The following is a 16726-nucleotide window of genomic DNA, read 5'->3' as shown; positions in this document are numbered from 1 at the left end:
CCTTTACCGCATCTACATGGGGGAACAACTGACTTGCGAGGGTCAGCCGATAATCGCAGCTAAATATCGCACGCGAGGGAGCAAGGCAGGGCGGGAAAGCGCCGTCTTCTTTCGCCTGCAAGGCACGGGGGGAGGCAATTGGGAGGAGTGTTCTACTTCGGCAGCTGCTGCTTATGGCGCGGACACTGTATCTTGAAAGCGACCTGCGATGTGGACAAAGTGCACCCAGTGCCGGTAGCTTCGCATGCGCTGTGTTTTTGATGTTTAGCTCCCGTTGAAGCAAAAGACAGCACGAAGGTCAATTTGCCCGCTGCTGCTACCGTGCATATCCTGCTTAATTTGCTGTCGCAAATGATGCTTCGCCTTTTGGGTGAAACTGCGACTTTTTTCGTTTGTTTTTTTACTTTGGACCTTTGCCACTCACTCTTTACAATAAAGTTGTTAGACATCGCAACCAAAGTTTTGGAATTGAGACGTTTTGCATATTATGGACTTCAGATAAAACGGACGTTTTTTTGTCCGATTATCATAATCCGTTGTAACAAGAGTACACTGTAGTAACATAAACTCTTAAAAGCCCTTACAGGACTAAAAAGCTTACTTTTGACATTTTCATATTTTTTTTTATCTGCCTGAAGTTCTGTTGGATCTCTTGTCAGGTTTAACGTACTGAAGTTGCAGGGTGGTTTATTAGGGATGCTTTAGTGGAAGGCTGCAGATTAAATTTGACCACCTGTGGTTCTTTAAAGGGACACTAAAGATAGCAATGTTAAATCAGCTTAGGCTGATACAGTATTCTTTGAAAGCCCTATTTTCATCAATTTTGCAATATGCTGATTATTAGAAAGAGAAAATGAAGGTCAAAGTCACACTTCTTGAATTTCATGTTGTAAGGAGCCCCAGTGCCGGTACATCAGCGTGACATCATGAATTTCAACATACTTTTGGGTATTTGGGCTGAATTAGCCGAGTAAATGTTATGAAAACTTGCCGCGTTCAATCTTCGGCTTCTTTAGAACACAATGTAGTCCATCTTTACTGATGAGCTTTTAACTAGGTCCTAGCAGGCACTGTCAAAACCCATAACGTCACAGCGAGCTAGTGCAGAGACTTCAAGGAGGCATCGCCACCAGTCTTTACACTTCGCGCCTTTTCTGGCTTGCCAAGCATTTTCTCGCGGTCAGAGTGCTGCTGCTTTTGGTATTTCAACAGGGTAATTTATCAATCTTAAGTGAAATTATTTCTCTATTTCTTGTCCACTTAGCGTACACCCAAAGACAGAATGCTCGAGTGTTTTTGCATTTCTGCCCCCCATCAGAATGCGGCCAAGATTGAACCTGCGACTCCGTGCACAAAAACGCACTGCCGTGGCCACTGACCAGCAGCATCACTGCTGCAATTTCCTGGCAAACCACGAAAAATTGAAGTTTTCCGGAGCATTCATGATCTTGTATTAAATAGCCTTTATTATACAAGTACTGGTTTTGGTTAGAACCTCCGACAGCTAGGTATACGACTTACTGTCCATCTAGGTATACGGAGGCAACAGCTCCAATGCATCCCTCGTCATGTGGGCACAAAAAGAAAACCTGCAGTCGCAGCACACACACATGAACATACTTCTGTAGCTGGTACATATAGATGTAGTTCAGTGTTGTAGTTTCATATACATTACGTTGCAATGTGTGCCCAATGACTACAGACATTATTGTAAAGAACGAACTGCAATTGCATTCCTAGTGTGCCTACTTCTTTATTTTCAGAGAGAAAACAAATGCTTCATAAATGAAAGTTACACAGGAGGTGTGTGTAAAATAGCAGTGGTTAACGTACACTGCAATTGAAGCATGCTAAATGCGAGAGTAATCAGACAAACTTGAATGAAATTTTGCAAACTGAATGCAAAACAAGCTCCCTATCTGTGTCAACCAGTGGCTGTAGCAACACTTTTAAGGATACACTCTGAGTGACCCTGTCTTGGTCCCAATGGCAAAAAGCTCCAGGAATGGGTCCCAGGCCAGCGCTGTAGGGCAGTGAGGAAATCCATGGCAGGCAGTCTGTTGAGTAGTCAAGGAAAAAAAATTGAAAACAATTATTTAATAGGTTATAAAAAAGGAAGAGCGGAAGGATAAAGAAGGCAGGTTTCAATGCTTTTGCTAATGACACCAAATGCCACACACATAAAGCTTTGTTTGGTTTTGAGTGTGCTGTTTCACATTCATTAATAGACTATAGTAAACATTCAAGTGACAGCAAAAATGCTTTAAGGAGCTGTTTGTACAGGTTCTTTGTTCATGTCTAGGGCCCAGGAACACAGAGCTTATAAAAAATTTTTGTAAGCTGGTGGTGTTTCAGGATTCCCTTCATGCAAAATACAGCCCCTAAGATCTTCTAGTCAGACAAAAAATTGCGTACATGACTTGCTTGGGAAAACACAGCCACAAGACACGGAAACATTTGGTGATGGCATGGTGACTTGGTGGGGACATGAATACAATGAACAACAAAAAAGAGATAGGGGCCTATAGACCGAGGTAATCCATCATTCGATGCCGCATATGTACATGCTTCCTCTGAGGAATACTCGCCATGGTGTTCTTAACATGTCACTGGCTATAGTGGCCAGAAAAATGAATGGCATAGTACGGAACTAGAGATAGCAGGTTTTTATAGGTCATGTCATAAAATGCAAATAAAATATATTTGAAAAATAAAAAGAACTAGAATGCCGACAACATTTATGACCAAGTTTGACAAAGTATATTAAAGAAAAGTCAACAAGGAAGCAGAGGACTCAAATGAAAAAAAAAAAGAAACTTGAAATAGGGAACAGAAAAACATGCAAAACACAGTTAACAGCTGGACAATTGTTGCCATTGTTCACAGAAAAAAGAAAAGATAATTTATACTTCTCTGAACACATGGAAAATGGCAATACAAACCTGGTCGGAGCGGGATTATTTTGTGCACTTGACATTGATGCAGTGTTTGAAATCATGCTGCTATAATTTAAAAGAATATGCCACATACTTTGTGCGCACATGTGTGCAATGCGGAAATAAAGACTGGTATAAACAGGGATTGAAAACTTTAGTTTCTTACTAGGTGAAATCAATGCGTTGAAACACTTCAGCACGGCATCATTTATAACCTTAAACCTGCTTCCAGAGTTCTCACTGCGGCTCAGATATCGAGAACATAAAGGTGAAAAAAAGGAGAGGTGGCGACGTGCTTGAATAGAGCTTCAGCAAGCGACCATGCAATGCAAGGAAACTGCGTCTTTCTTGCTTTAACACACACTTCAGATACCACTCCTTATACATTGAAGTTTACTAAGTCATAGCGCTGTTCAGAAAGTAAATGTGACTAAACATGCCGCAAAAGCTTGTTTACATGAAACACTCGCATGCAAGTGTGCGGTCGAGGAAACTGACCAGGATTGAAACAGGCGCTTTTCATGAGAAAAACATTTCTTTAAAGTATTTTTTCAGTAAAAATAGCATACAGCTTCCATTATGAGAGTGTGCATGCGAATAAGGAAAACACAGGAAAGAAGTGAAAGGCAATGCACTGCATTTGCCATGCCAAGCATTGTTGCATCCCTATCTGTGCTGAACCAAGATGACGACAACGAAGACTTCTAGAACACGAGCGGAATCAAAAGAAGAGAAAGACTGCGCTTGCAGCGACTCAGTTCTTTCAAAAACACACTGTACTCTATCTCACGAGTAACTTGAAGCAATGCTGAAGATAAAAAGTGTACACAGGTAATATCCTTGGGCAGCGAAATATATAGTTCCAGACTGAACAGTCCGATTAGTGATGGAATTGAAAAGTGTTATTTTTGCTTGGTACATGATATGTTACAGCAATATGTGACATGTTAGGCCTTTTGTGCATGTACGCTGCATACCCGGATCACCGTGGTGATTAGTGCCGGTAACCGTAACAGCCACCCTAACCACGATGACATAGCAATATGGCAGCGCCCAGACAGCCGGCTTCAATCTAAATTCGCACTTGTTACTGGCTCTACGTACTGAAAGCAACAACGAAATAGTAAAGTCTGTCATTGCTTAGTCTCATCTCATACTGAGGGAAAAACGTCAGGTATGTTTTGATGCTGCTAGGGCTCTAGAGGTGGTGCCGAGCCGTAAATGCGGTTTCATTACCAGTAACCAGATGGCACCACAGCATTAGCATCGATGATGCACTGATTATGCGAAACACTATGAAGGCCAACTATTCACTGTTTAATTTACTACTCTCCTCTAGTACGGTACGCGATGACGGTGGCGAGCAAACACGAAATAGACACCGAGCAGAGAGAGAAAGAGAATAAACTTTATGCAAAACAGCATGCAAGCGTAGGTAGCTACTCCGCTCTGCAGTGGGTGGTCCCTTCAGTCTAGGAGTCCAGCGTCCTTAGCTGCCCTTCTCGCTCCGCTTGCAAGCTTTCTTTCATTCACGGTTATCTGATATTTGTTCCTGCTAGCCTTAAACATCACCGTTATTGAGCAAAGTGCTGCTTGCGTAAATCTGTCACAGCAAGAAACAAGTTCCCTAGCCATAAGAGAGTCCGTATATAACAGTGGCGCATAAGGCAGCTCAGCCACATGTGACCCAGCGAACACCTGCCGCAGCGAGAGGCCGAGGCCGCAGCTGCAACACCTGCGCGAGGATGCAACACGCACCCAAGGTGAAAGCAAAACAAAGAAAGCCTACATGCTCCTTGCCGCTGCCTGAGGTGACTCATGCTGCTTAGGACCGACTGCTATGCCGATATGAAATTGAGCCATGGAATTATGTCGGCAGCTGTCACATCATAGTTAATTTACTCCCTGGAGCTTGAAATTTCCCACGTGTATATACAGCAGCATTGTAGCAACTTCAATGCTTTGTGACGATTATGCCAGTGGTTTTATGACTTTCTATGTCAGCTGAATGTAGCTTAATCTTGTTTAAAGCCATTTACTTGGGCCCCTGTGAGCTGGTGTTACAGAGAATTTTCCGCTATCAGCTCAGCATGCAAGACAAAAGTGAAAAGAAAGAAAATTCAATAGCAGTGGTTCTGAGCAGTAGTAACAATGTATATGCAAATGAGCTTGCAGACAAAAGTGACTCAACCAAAGGCTACATTTTTACTTCTTGACATCATCTGCACTCGCTTGTCAAGTATCTGTCATCATCGGCTTTATTGACACTCGTACGTAATGAAGCCAAGATAATCAATAATAATTCTTGAGCCCCGATTTGCTTTAGCTGGCTATGCAATATCAAAGAGTATCACATTTTTTTGCTTGCAAACTCCAGTAATTCCACAGTTAATCAGAACTTCAGCATGGAAACTTTTTTTACCAAGAAGCACAACTTGTGACAACCTCTGGAGTGTTATGGAGCACCAAATAGAAAAAAAAAAACAAAAGTAGGCGGCCAACATCATGGCTGTTACATAAGGGCACCTTATCTGGCCCTATGAGCAATCTTGGTGATACTTCAACGGAAGTAGTAAGACACCTGCTAGGGCGTGTTCTACCACACCATTTTTTTTAAAAGTTGGTACATTATTACAAGATATGGGAGAGACTGAATTGCCATTTCACCATGCTGTCAGGAGGCAAGCCTCACTGCCAAGACACAACCTCCACTTGCTTCTACTGGCGTCTGTAAGCAACAACCATGGTTGTGGAACTGCATCACATTTACATCACGAGCCTTGCCCTTTTTTTCTTTCTTTTCTAACTGCAGGGCGCGCTTCTATTGGTAGTTCTGTGCATTTTGTATTGGATGATTCACAAAGTCACTTATTATCCAGTGTGATACAAGTGCATCTTCTATGTGACATGTCTCTGCTGGGAAGCAAAGCTCCTTCGAAAGGGTGCACGGCCTGCCATTTTAATTTCAAGCTCTTTTCACAGTGTGCATTAATGTAGTACCTGGCAGTCACGATTGTCAGTGAATTATCTATGCACCATGGTTGGCTGTTTGCAAAGACCAAACCTGGTGGGTCGGAGACCCATAAGAAGTCTAAGATGCTGCAACACTGGTAGCATAAAGAAAACATTTATTAGCATCTTTTACGTGCCATTCTTCAAACAACCTAGGTTCTTAAAAGATGCCATTAACATAACTTTGTGTAACCAGTAACTCACGAAATGCAGGTGCTAACCACAGCACAAAGTATCGGCAATGTTGGCTATTCAAACTTGAGTTGCAAGCACATAAACCCCGTGTCGCAGAAAATCCGGCATCAACGGTTGGTGCATCCAGCGCCAACCGTCGTTTCGGGAAAAATAATTTCGAACCCCGCATACCCAACCATGTAGGCCCTCCATGTGGCGCAAGGAAATTACTGAAATAATTGAATTTATCAATGTAAAAGACGTAGAAAAATCGTAAAGTACGACTTGCATACAACCTGAAGACATGACAGTGTTGGATGGTAATTTGAATATACGAGAAAACGTAATTCTGTTACGTGGAAACTCAAACACAAATGCCCTTTAACGCATTAGCGTTTTCCAGCTGCCATTTGAGGTCTGCCTTAGTAGGAGCAGGGCGGCCCCCTCAATTCCTTGGACACAATAAAAAAAAAAAAAGAACCATAAAGCTCGCCTTCGTGCATAGCATTCGCCACCAGCGTTTCCCGGAGAACATTACAGTTACATAAGCTGCAATTGCCGGGAAGTATGAGAAGCACTCAGGGATTTTTGAATGCTATCGCATTCCACTCTTAAAGGCGAACCTTAAGCATCCTCCAAATTTCTTTTGTTAATGGTGGTTATTTTTCTGTTTCACGCTTTCTATTACTTGAGCCACATGCTTCGCCGATGGCAGCATTGTTGCCATCACTGGAATGTGTACTGCCCGTATAAGCACCGCCAGCCGACACCTTCCTGTTCTTTCCACAGTGCTGACCAATTGTCCTCATGACCTTATCCTCGGACTAGAATTTCTTACGGCACATTCCACTCTGGCCGACTGTTCCGCCGGTACCCTTTGCCTCAAACTTCCTCTTCTCCCGCCTATCCGTGCCGAACTCCCGAACAACTTTAATACAACTGCCTTCGTCTGCCTGCCACCTAAAGCCCTGATTTTCATAGATTTAGGGTCATCTTTCCCTTTGCCTGATGGTGATTACGTCGTCACACCTGTACCTGATGTCCTTTTGATGCGCAATATCACTGTGCCCCACTCCATTGTAACCGCTGCCGATAACTGAACATGCCTCCCCGTCGTCAATTTTAGCCTGACAAAGTTCTACCCTTAGGCATATCAGTTACCACGCTGTGTGCTATAGCAGATAACCATGTCACGACATTTAACAAGATAGCGTTAAGGGCCCCGTGCCGCAAAAAATCCGGTATCAACGTCCCGCATGCAGCGTTGACCATCGTTCCAGCAAAAATCACTTCGAACCATGCATACCCAACCACCACACAGGTACTCCATCAAGCGCAAGGAAGTTACTAAACTAATTGAATTTCTCAAGATAAAAGACGTCAGAAAAATCAAAGTACAACTTACACAAACCTACAGACATGATAGTGTCAGATTGTAATTTGAATATATGAGAAAACATAATTCTGCTATGCGGAAACTCAAAACACAAACCCCTTTTCCAACATTTCTACCGTACGTGGAGCGGCCATGGCCTTCGAGATTTTGAGCGTGCGGCATGGGCAAATCTCAAACGTCATAAAGCAATGCACCCAGTTCCTTGCAACACCTCCAGATGGCGCTCACCTCCACCGCATTGCGACCCACGCAAGAGGCCATGTTTCTACCAAAAAGCTTGCCATCATGCATAGCGTTTGGCGCCAGCGTTTCCCGGTAAACATTACGGTGACATAAGCTGCAGTTGCTGAGAAGCGTGAAAAGCAGTCAGAGTGGAATGCAACAGCATTCCACTTTGAAAGGCGAAGCTTAAGCATCCTCCAATTTTTCTAATTCCAGGTCCTGTATTATAATTCTGTAAGGTGGCTAGAATGCTGAAGTTATTGAGCAGTAATATTTTTTTGTTCATACCGATTTCTGACTGAACAAGCAAGAAAGTTCATGCTGTACAAAAACAGGGAAGTAACAAATACTACTATGCAAAAGTCATCACCTCTACATTTTAAGCTTGTTGCAGGATAAGAAGTCACTCCCAGGGCATACCTCCATTTGCTCCCTGTCCTATGTAAATTAAATCTACTATGAACTTGCAGTATTCAGAAACGCAATGTTTCATCTAAGTCTCATAATCTCATTGCTTCGTATAATTCTCCACCCCTCTTGACTGCAACTAGCTAGTTCAAACATCCTTTTCCTTGGCACCTGTCGCCCAAAGCGCAGATACCCACACATTATCAAAATCCAGTGAAAAGCAGTCGCAGAGGAAACGGAAAAACAACTTGACTAATGTGGCTACGCCCTTTGACCCTGAACACATTTTTTCCCCCTTTTGTCTTGTTTGTGTTCTGTTATGTTTGCTCAAGGATCAGAAGGAAAAGAATACTGAGATACATTATCAGAAGCGGCACAGGATAACAAAAAAAAAATGCCAGGGTGGTCATAAAGATATGCCAAAGCTGGCTAGCTAGCTCAAACATCCCCTTACAAGCTGATCCCAGCAATTGCAGAAAAAAAAAAACATTGATAGGAAGACAGGTGGAGGGAGGGGAGGGGAGAGAGAGAGAGTGCATAAAGAACACCAGTGACGCCCTCACCAAGACCTCCCGCAGCCATGTGACCTTTGATTCCTGGCCCGACATGTGCAGCACTAGGGCACTGGAAAATCGGGTTACTTCTCTGTGACACAGCAATTAGGCATTCTTGCTTGCGGCCTTCGTGGAGGCAAGAAGCTGACTGGGCAGCCTGCCAATGCCAAGAAAGCAGCAGGGAGGCTGTCTCATCGCTCGCGCAACTGCCTTCCGTTTTCTTTTTTTTTCTGCTCCTGCTGCCTCTGACCACTAGGAACGTCGTAACCATGTGTATATGAGGCAGCATCACGTCACGATCCCGTCTGCTGCCGAACGACTGGCCGTGAGATTGGTACGACTGCCCTTTTACCACCAGCAGAACTTCACCTCTCCAGCCGTTTCGGACCAAACAGTAGTTATTAGCGGTTAAGTAACAGCGAAGAGAGTAAGAGCGCAGAAAAAAGACTTTTGACGGCAAACCATTTGAGTAAGTGGCAGCCAAAAAAAACATGGGCATTTTGCCTAGACATGCACTTGGCAGTGGTGACAATTGCATGCATTCCGTGAGTAAATGAGTGACTACAAATTTATTACTACTTGAATGCTGTTTAAAAGAATACTGTTAACTTCATTCATGCAGCCACCAAGCAAATAACAATAAAATGTTGCATAACAGCTAACCGGTAGTTTACGATGTGTAGGTCACAGACTTAACCTGGCTCTGTCTCGTTGAAAGTTTGCAGCACACCTTTGATTCCAGGAAAGCAGATAGCACCAAACCTAAACCCCATGCGAAAGCCAAATATCAAGCCAAGCCAAAGTGATATATATCAGATCTCCAAGATTCCTGAAGCAGCACTTTGATTTATAACCTGGCTTTTCAAGCGAGTGAGCGAGATGGTGTGAACAATGGACTGGACTGTCACCAACTCTTGGCGATGCCCAATTTTCTAATTACAATTGGTAAATAGCAGTAAACCACTAGTAAGAGAAATGTAGTAACCTTGAATCTGAACATGAAAGCAAATGGAACTACAATTTCTGTCGCGTGTGGCACCCTCCCTGTACGAACCCCAAACTAAATGAGGGTGCACCGCCCAGAAAAACATCATCCAGGAGCACTATTCTGTAAGTGTCCACCTAGTAGACAATGCTCATTTCATCTGCAGCTAAAGTTCCAATTGGCTGGGCTGAGGTACATATCAGAAGGAGACGGGCACCCCCAGCCAATCAGCACTTCAACATGGACATATCCACTAGGTGGACACTTAGTGAGCAGCCCTCAGATGCCGCATTTCTAGTAGATCACTTTCGGGGTTACCTCTATCAGTGCACGCTGAGAATGCTGGTCACTGAAACACACTGAAACGTCACATCACCCTAAGGTGACAATACCCCCCAAAATGATTTCACTGAGTATACAGCCCCAAAACAACACATTGTTTTGGGAATTCATGTGCTGTTTTTTGAAACATAGATGACATATCTTCACCCATTCTTTCAGGCAAACAACTGTCTTGCAAGAGATGTGCTTCCTTCAAATGCCTTTCTCTCAATAAACGGGCCACTTCTTGGCCCAGAGCACCAGAATTAAAGGGGCCCCAAAGAGTGACACCTTATCAATTAGGGTGGTATCAATCATTTCGAAACCTCATTCTCCCTCATTTGGTGAGAAAACGTTGATTATTGCAGAAAAATATGAAGGCCAATGTTCTCCTTTCCAAATTTTTGCAACGAGACATTAACATCAGTACGTCAGCGTGACGTCACAAATTTCAGAACAGTTTCCACATTTAGGCTGTTTCGGCACAGGAAATGTGCGGAAAACATGCTAGGTAAATCTGCAGTTCCTTTTCAACATGTTATTGCCAAAAAAAAAAAATAATAATAGTAATAACTGGGCCAGAATAAACATTGTCAATATCTACAACTCCATCGCAAACTGTTGTAGGAACTTCAGGATAGTATCGCCACCTGTCTTTTGAACTTTGACGTATTTTAGCTAACCAAGCCTTCGCTCATGGTACGAGTGGCCATTATGATGCAGAAACTTGGGCTAGTTGGCATCAATGCAGTTGCTGTGACATAGTTGCTAGCGCGAAGAAGATTACGGAAAAAAAGTGGGACAGGACAGAGCGCTCTGTCCTGTCCCACTTTTTCTTCCCCATAATCTTGTTTGCGCTAGTAACTATGTCACAGCAAATGGCCATTTTGCTATTGCAGAAGCCTAATTTAATAATACATGGTAACTTACTAAGCCTCCTTAGTGTCTCTTCATGGATTTAATGACTCCTTGTGCCTGTATACTTAACAGCCACTACCAAGATTAAAATTTACGTTCTTACCTTGTTGAAGGCAAACAGCTCCCGTTGCACCTTGAGCCGCTCCGCACTGACGTGCTGGGACTTCTTTGTGATGAACTTGAGCATCTTCACTATTCAGGCCTGCGGGTTAAGGGCAAACACTTTTTGAGTTAACCATTAAAAACCACGCGTAAAGCCTTCCGGCGACACGTAAAAAGTAAAACTGCATGACTAAAATACAAACTCAAAAACTGACGTTAGAGCATTTGACGACTATGCATGAAAAATAAAAGCGGAGAGCTGAAGCCATGGTAACCCAACCTATTGAGAGCACTTCAACTTCACACAGGCATGCGACAGATAGCCACAACAAGGTGTCCCTTATCTGCAGCACTCCAGGTGCTAATTCTGGCATGGCTAGACCGCTCAACTCTTCCCATGCGAGCGACAGTGAGGCGAGGGCATTTCGAAACATTTCTCACATGTACCTACTGCCTGTTGCTAAAAGCATTAAGAATTGTGACGCCAGACGAGAAAAATGCACACAGGAAAGTAAAGGGTTAACCATGTATACACAGCAAGTATAAATTATTATACAAGGGACCAGCTATATTTGAAGCAAACTTCATTGCTAAAGAAGAGGGGAAGAAAAACAACTCAAAAATGCATCTCGCATAGAAAAGTGCATGTATGAAATGCTTTGCGATTCGGCACGAGCACATTTAACATCTTTCAAGAACAGCATGAATACACCTTGAACATGTTGTTCGCTGCCTTCTTCCAAGTCATGCCAACTGGCATGCAACAAGGCACCTCTGCCCATGAGTGCACCTCGCGTCAACGGAAGCATAGCCACGACGGTTTAACCCTGTAGTGCCCAACATATGAAATATGCTACGTCGAGTTCGATAGCTCAGAATTCCGATTTAAGCACGGGACACATAATGCATAGCCAACAGCGGTGCTTTTGTTACACTAAAGCAAGTTTGCAGTTGTAGATAGCCAAAAAATTAATTACTAATTAATCCTTATACTAGTCAGGGCACAGCTCAGGTAACATTTTATTTTGTTTAAATGCATTCTCGGTGGCGAGAAATAAAGGTAAAGGAGTATGAATTTTTCTCGATCCACAAATGTGCTTCAGCACTAGAAGTTTAACAGCAGCAGCATCGGGGATGTCTTGCCAGTTTCCTTTTGTACAGCCCTCCCAAGCTCTAGAGAGGAAGGCAAGCTGTCACCACACCCTCCACAGTTTTCTAGTACCTAGGAGTCTCATCGGCATGACAAAAGGAACGCCATTGCTCATTATGTGTAGATATTCCTTGCCCCAACAATTCGATTTCTTATACCCTGAGCGGCCAATCATGGCGATACCTTAAATGCAGGTTTTTGTGAGACTATGACACGGGGCAAAAAGAAAAAACTGGAACATTCAAGAATCGTCAAAAAATACTCCTTCAGAAATGGGCAAAGTTCATGCTCCCAGTGGCTTTGCTTATTCTGACATTAAATGTATGAGAAGCTCGGACAGGGCCACCACAGCAGCTCACAGCAGCACCCCTACCCTCCCCGAAATAGCTTGAACTCCTCATTTTTTTTTTACATTTCCAACTCAGGTTGTCAATAAAAAGTGACCATTACTTTTTATGCTCAAGTTCAAAGAGAAATCTATCCACAACCAGGATAACTCAGTTACCTCGGCAACACCGACATTTCCATTCGGAGAACAAAATACGCCCAGTGAAGTTTCCTAAAGTGGCATGACACCACAAATGTTAATATGAGACCGATTATTTGCAACTCTGTGCCTGTGCCTCCGGCACTGTTAACATTAGCTTGCAATTCAGGTGATAATTTCACAGAACCACACAAAGCCCATTGCATCATTTTTGCTGTGCTGAGTATGATGCCTCAAAAATTTTATTTAAATGCAGGAAACTTTATGCAAAGCTTTTAGTACAAAGCTTATAGTAGCAATGTCAATGTTCTGGAGCCAGTTTTCAGTTGCATATAGTGAAGCAAACAAATTACTTAGTAATTACTATAGTCATTAATTTTTACCTGATTAACCCTTCTTTTTAGACGAATGTAGTTATATCTCTAACTAGAAATGAGTATGAAAAAGATGTTTTTTTTTTTCATTTTCCTCGATTTGGAATGGTGTTTGGGCTTTGAAGTTAGAACACGCCTGTATCAAAATAAAATACTTTTTAACTAGTGACTGTGCTAGGCACGTGCATACTTTATACAGTAACGCGCTACCTAAACTTGGTTTCAGCATGACCCGACAGAATTGCTGTCAGGACATATTTCGACAAAAAGCAATGCAAATCAAAACATCATGGTCCCGCTACCCAGCCCAACTTTTGATACTCTGGGTAGGCACTCTATCTCGCTTTATCTGCCTAGTGTCCTTGTTCGTTTGCAGTGTTACACATTTAAAATGAATAACTTTCATTTATGGTCCAGAAATGTTAAGAGGTTCAATTCACATTCGCTTTTGTTATGAAAGCCTTGGTACTGTATGGAATGGCACGATTCCTACTGGTGTCTTTCTGCAGCTCATCTAACAGTAAACCCAATGCAAAAAGCCGGTCCAAAGGCAAATATTGGTATTCACACAATCTGCCCCAAGAATGCAGTGTTATGTAATTTTTAAACTACTGAGTGATATTTTAAATATCTTTTTTAAACCTCCCTCTCTGATAACATACTCATAAACACATCGACAAGGAAAGAAATCAAGCTGTTTTCTGAAACTGTTTGGCGATTGCTTGTGAGGCATTTTGGACTACGCACTACAACGTACAGTGCTCACGGTATGAAATAGGACACGGAGCATTTAGTGGAAGTTTACATATGTGCAAAGTACGCGAGAGCACCATGTCATGTCGCTAGGAATTTGGTGACTAAAGGTGAAGAGGACTCCGATGTAAGTGTATGCGCCACAATTACGTCGATGTGACACGAACTGCAGCCGGTTGAAACGAAACTATGCGCATTACTTAGCCCTAAATTGACGCGTTTCATTCCGTGAGCCCTGTACATAGCCATACTTAATATTCTACTCGTTGTACCAAGTCAGCAAATTCAAAGGCGACGCTTGATGCGACATTTTATATATATTTCACGCGGTGTCAGGTATGCTCTAGACATGAATACGAGCCGGATTTTACGCCAGCTTTCGCTGACGCCGCCTTTGTCTCGTCTGCCTGCAAAATTTCGCATCGCTAGAGAGCAAGGCGTGAGCTTTCTCGTAAAGCAGTCAAAGGGCGACGTCGCTAACGCAACGATAAAAAAAAAGGACTACATAGAGGTGTGTGCTCTCAGTACAAAGCAAAAGTAAAAAAGATTGCGCGTGTGTGTCAGAGAGAGAGACTGAGAGGCCAAATTTGAAAGAAAGAAAGAAAAAGTCCCAAGAACGAACGTTCTCATTTCACTGCAAGCGACAGACGACGAACAGCAGACGACAGTGCGGTGAGCCAGACAACGTTCTCAGGTTAACATAATGTCGGCCACCAGCCGCAACGACCGTCCTTGAATGGGAGACCGTGCGAACTCAGCTGCAAGTCGACACCGAATCGGAAAGCGTCAATGTCAAGGCGCAGCGGCGTGCGCGATCTGCACACCACGCCAAACAATGCGCCCCGGGGCACTGCCAAGCGCGTCCCCTCCCTGCGTCGCGCGAAACCGCACGGCCTTCACGTAGGCACGGCGGACTGAAAAAAAACGAAAAAGCCTGCACGGTGTCCTGCAATTCCTAAAACGCTGTTGTCAAATGACACGCCACGCTCATTCCCCCCCCCCCCCCCTCCTACAGAGCGGGTAGTACATGCGGTACAACAGGAGATTAAAGAAGAAAAAAAAAAATAGAACCACGCGGTATGCAGGCTGAGGCGGCTAGCAGAAAGTCCTAGTCGTTATTGAAAAGTTTGTCGGACAAAAACCGCACAATCGGCGGCGCCTACAGGTGCGCGATCACGCATTTGCGAGACAGATGAACTACGTATTTTCTTCCGCTGAACGTGTCTGAACAAAAGAACGAAAGAAAAAGTGGAAATCGTGACAGCTCAGCCAGCGCCTAGCGAGACGGCCGATGTCCGATTTCATAGCAAAGCAACCGCCCATAGAACGAAAAAGAAAGCCGAAAACGCCCACGAAGACGTTGCACGGTGTTTTATTTGTTATTTTCGCAACTTTGGTAAGCACATCAAAGTTCCTGCGAAAGCTTCCAAGCTTGTCACGCCTTTTTTCTGGCTTGCGCGATCTCTCCCGAGTTGGGCGTTGACATCGCTTATGACAAACCAGCCTCCATCGTAGGCTCTTTTTCTTGCTTTGTTGATACTTCGCCTGGGCGCTCAGGCACTGACAAGTGACGGCACGCTGAATAAAAAGACTGACAAAAACACTGCGTTTCATGATCAGAAAAACGCGTATTGTTCAGGCAAAGTCATCCGAAGCGGTTGACGAGCCAAAGAAAAAAAATCGCGAGCCACCGCAGCCAAGTTGCCGAAGGAGCGGTCAGCGGGCAGTGCAACGGAGAGAGCGGCTGCACCTGAAGGCCGGTTTTATAGGTTAGGCCTAACGTTGCACCGAGCGACATTTGTGTTTACGTGACAACTCCGCGCGGAGTAGCGCCGGCCAAGGCAAAGTTTGATCAACTGGCCGCAGCAACGGGAGCTCGCAAGAGCAAAACGGTAGCGTACTCACAGTGAATGCTCTTCAAAGTGTAAACATCCTATGACGGACTCTCCAACACTTCAAGCAAACCGGCAACACACACACAAACGGCAAGACACTCAACGCATGTGTCCACACAGCGCGTACCTGCGCGAGACGGGACGCTGTATTCATACGCGCCTGAAGAATTTCGGTCCTTCGCAACTCAGAGCCAAGGAAAATTAGACAACGCTGGCCGTTTACCTTACAGCACACGCTTGTGTAGCCGTATATACGCCGAATCGGCCTGAAATGCGGACAAAAGCAGAACGTGGAGCAGGGCGGACTACTTTCTATCTCGGCTGCATGACGTCACCGCCCAGGGGCGCATCGCTTGAATAGGCCATTGACTCGTGCGCGCACCCAAGCTTTCAGTTATTTCTGAGTGTTTATTGTTACCAGCCTTCGGGCACAAAATGTGAGGATTCGCGCTTCGAGACCGTCCGATTTTCAGCCTGTGCAACCTCGCGCCGTCGTCTCGAAGCGAGTGCATTGAGGGGCATGGAGCGTTTTGCAAGCCCTGTTCGTAATAACCGGCGCGGCGCTCGGCGGAGCGAAATGCGCGGCGCATAAAAAGATAAAAAAATAACGAAAAAAGAGGTGAACGCGGGCGTGGCAAAGGCGACGCGGATGCAGCCCGTTCCGTTTTGCCCGTGCCGGGTCTGGCTCCATAAATATTTGCGGTGTCGCTGGCGAACCGCAGAGCCCATAACGGGAAACTCGTCCCCTGCTTAGGACAGCTACCGGGCGCACTAACAGGCAAAATGAGAAAATGTAGAAAAGGCAGACTCACGAAGAGAAACTCGGTATAAACTTGTCTGCGTGCCGACGTAAAGTTGATGCGGAGATTTCGAGCGAGCTCGCACGCACTGACTTGCCGTTCGAGCGCTCATAAACTTGGCATATCTTGCGGCAGTTCGTGTTTATTTTAACTGTGCGCTTCAGGCTGTCTGCCCACATTTTTGCTTGTTTGGAGAAAGAGCGATTTGTATATCTTGCGGTTTTATCGCGCTGTAACTC

At 44.3% G+C, this 16726-nt stretch overlaps 1 protein-coding gene across 1 annotated transcript in view; it reads right to left on the bottom strand.

Annotated features, from left to right (window-relative positions):
- Window positions 1–15810, bottom strand: part of l(2)gl (LLGL domain-containing protein l(2)gl) — a 54641-nt gene extending 38831 nt beyond the window's left edge. The window contains exons 1-3 of the mRNA XM_050169582.3: window positions 15698–15810; window positions 11030–11128; window positions 1960–2057 (exon numbers count right to left, since the gene is read on the bottom strand). Coding sequence (XP_050025539.1) covers window positions 1960–2057; window positions 11030–11113 — 182 coding nt within the window. The 5' untranslated portion in view covers window positions 11114–11128; window positions 15698–15810. The remainder of the gene's footprint in view (window positions 1–1959; window positions 2058–11029; window positions 11129–15697) is intronic.
- Window positions 15811–16726: the final 916 nt, after the last annotated feature.

This window comes from Dermacentor andersoni, chromosome 3 (assembly GCF_023375885.2).
Source record: "Dermacentor andersoni chromosome 3, qqDerAnde1_hic_scaffold, whole genome shotgun sequence".
NCBI lineage: Eukaryota > Metazoa > Arthropoda > Arachnida > Ixodida > Ixodidae > Dermacentor > Dermacentor andersoni.
Note: the sequence above shows the minus strand (reverse complement) of the source record. Positions and strands in the feature narration are given on the sequence as shown.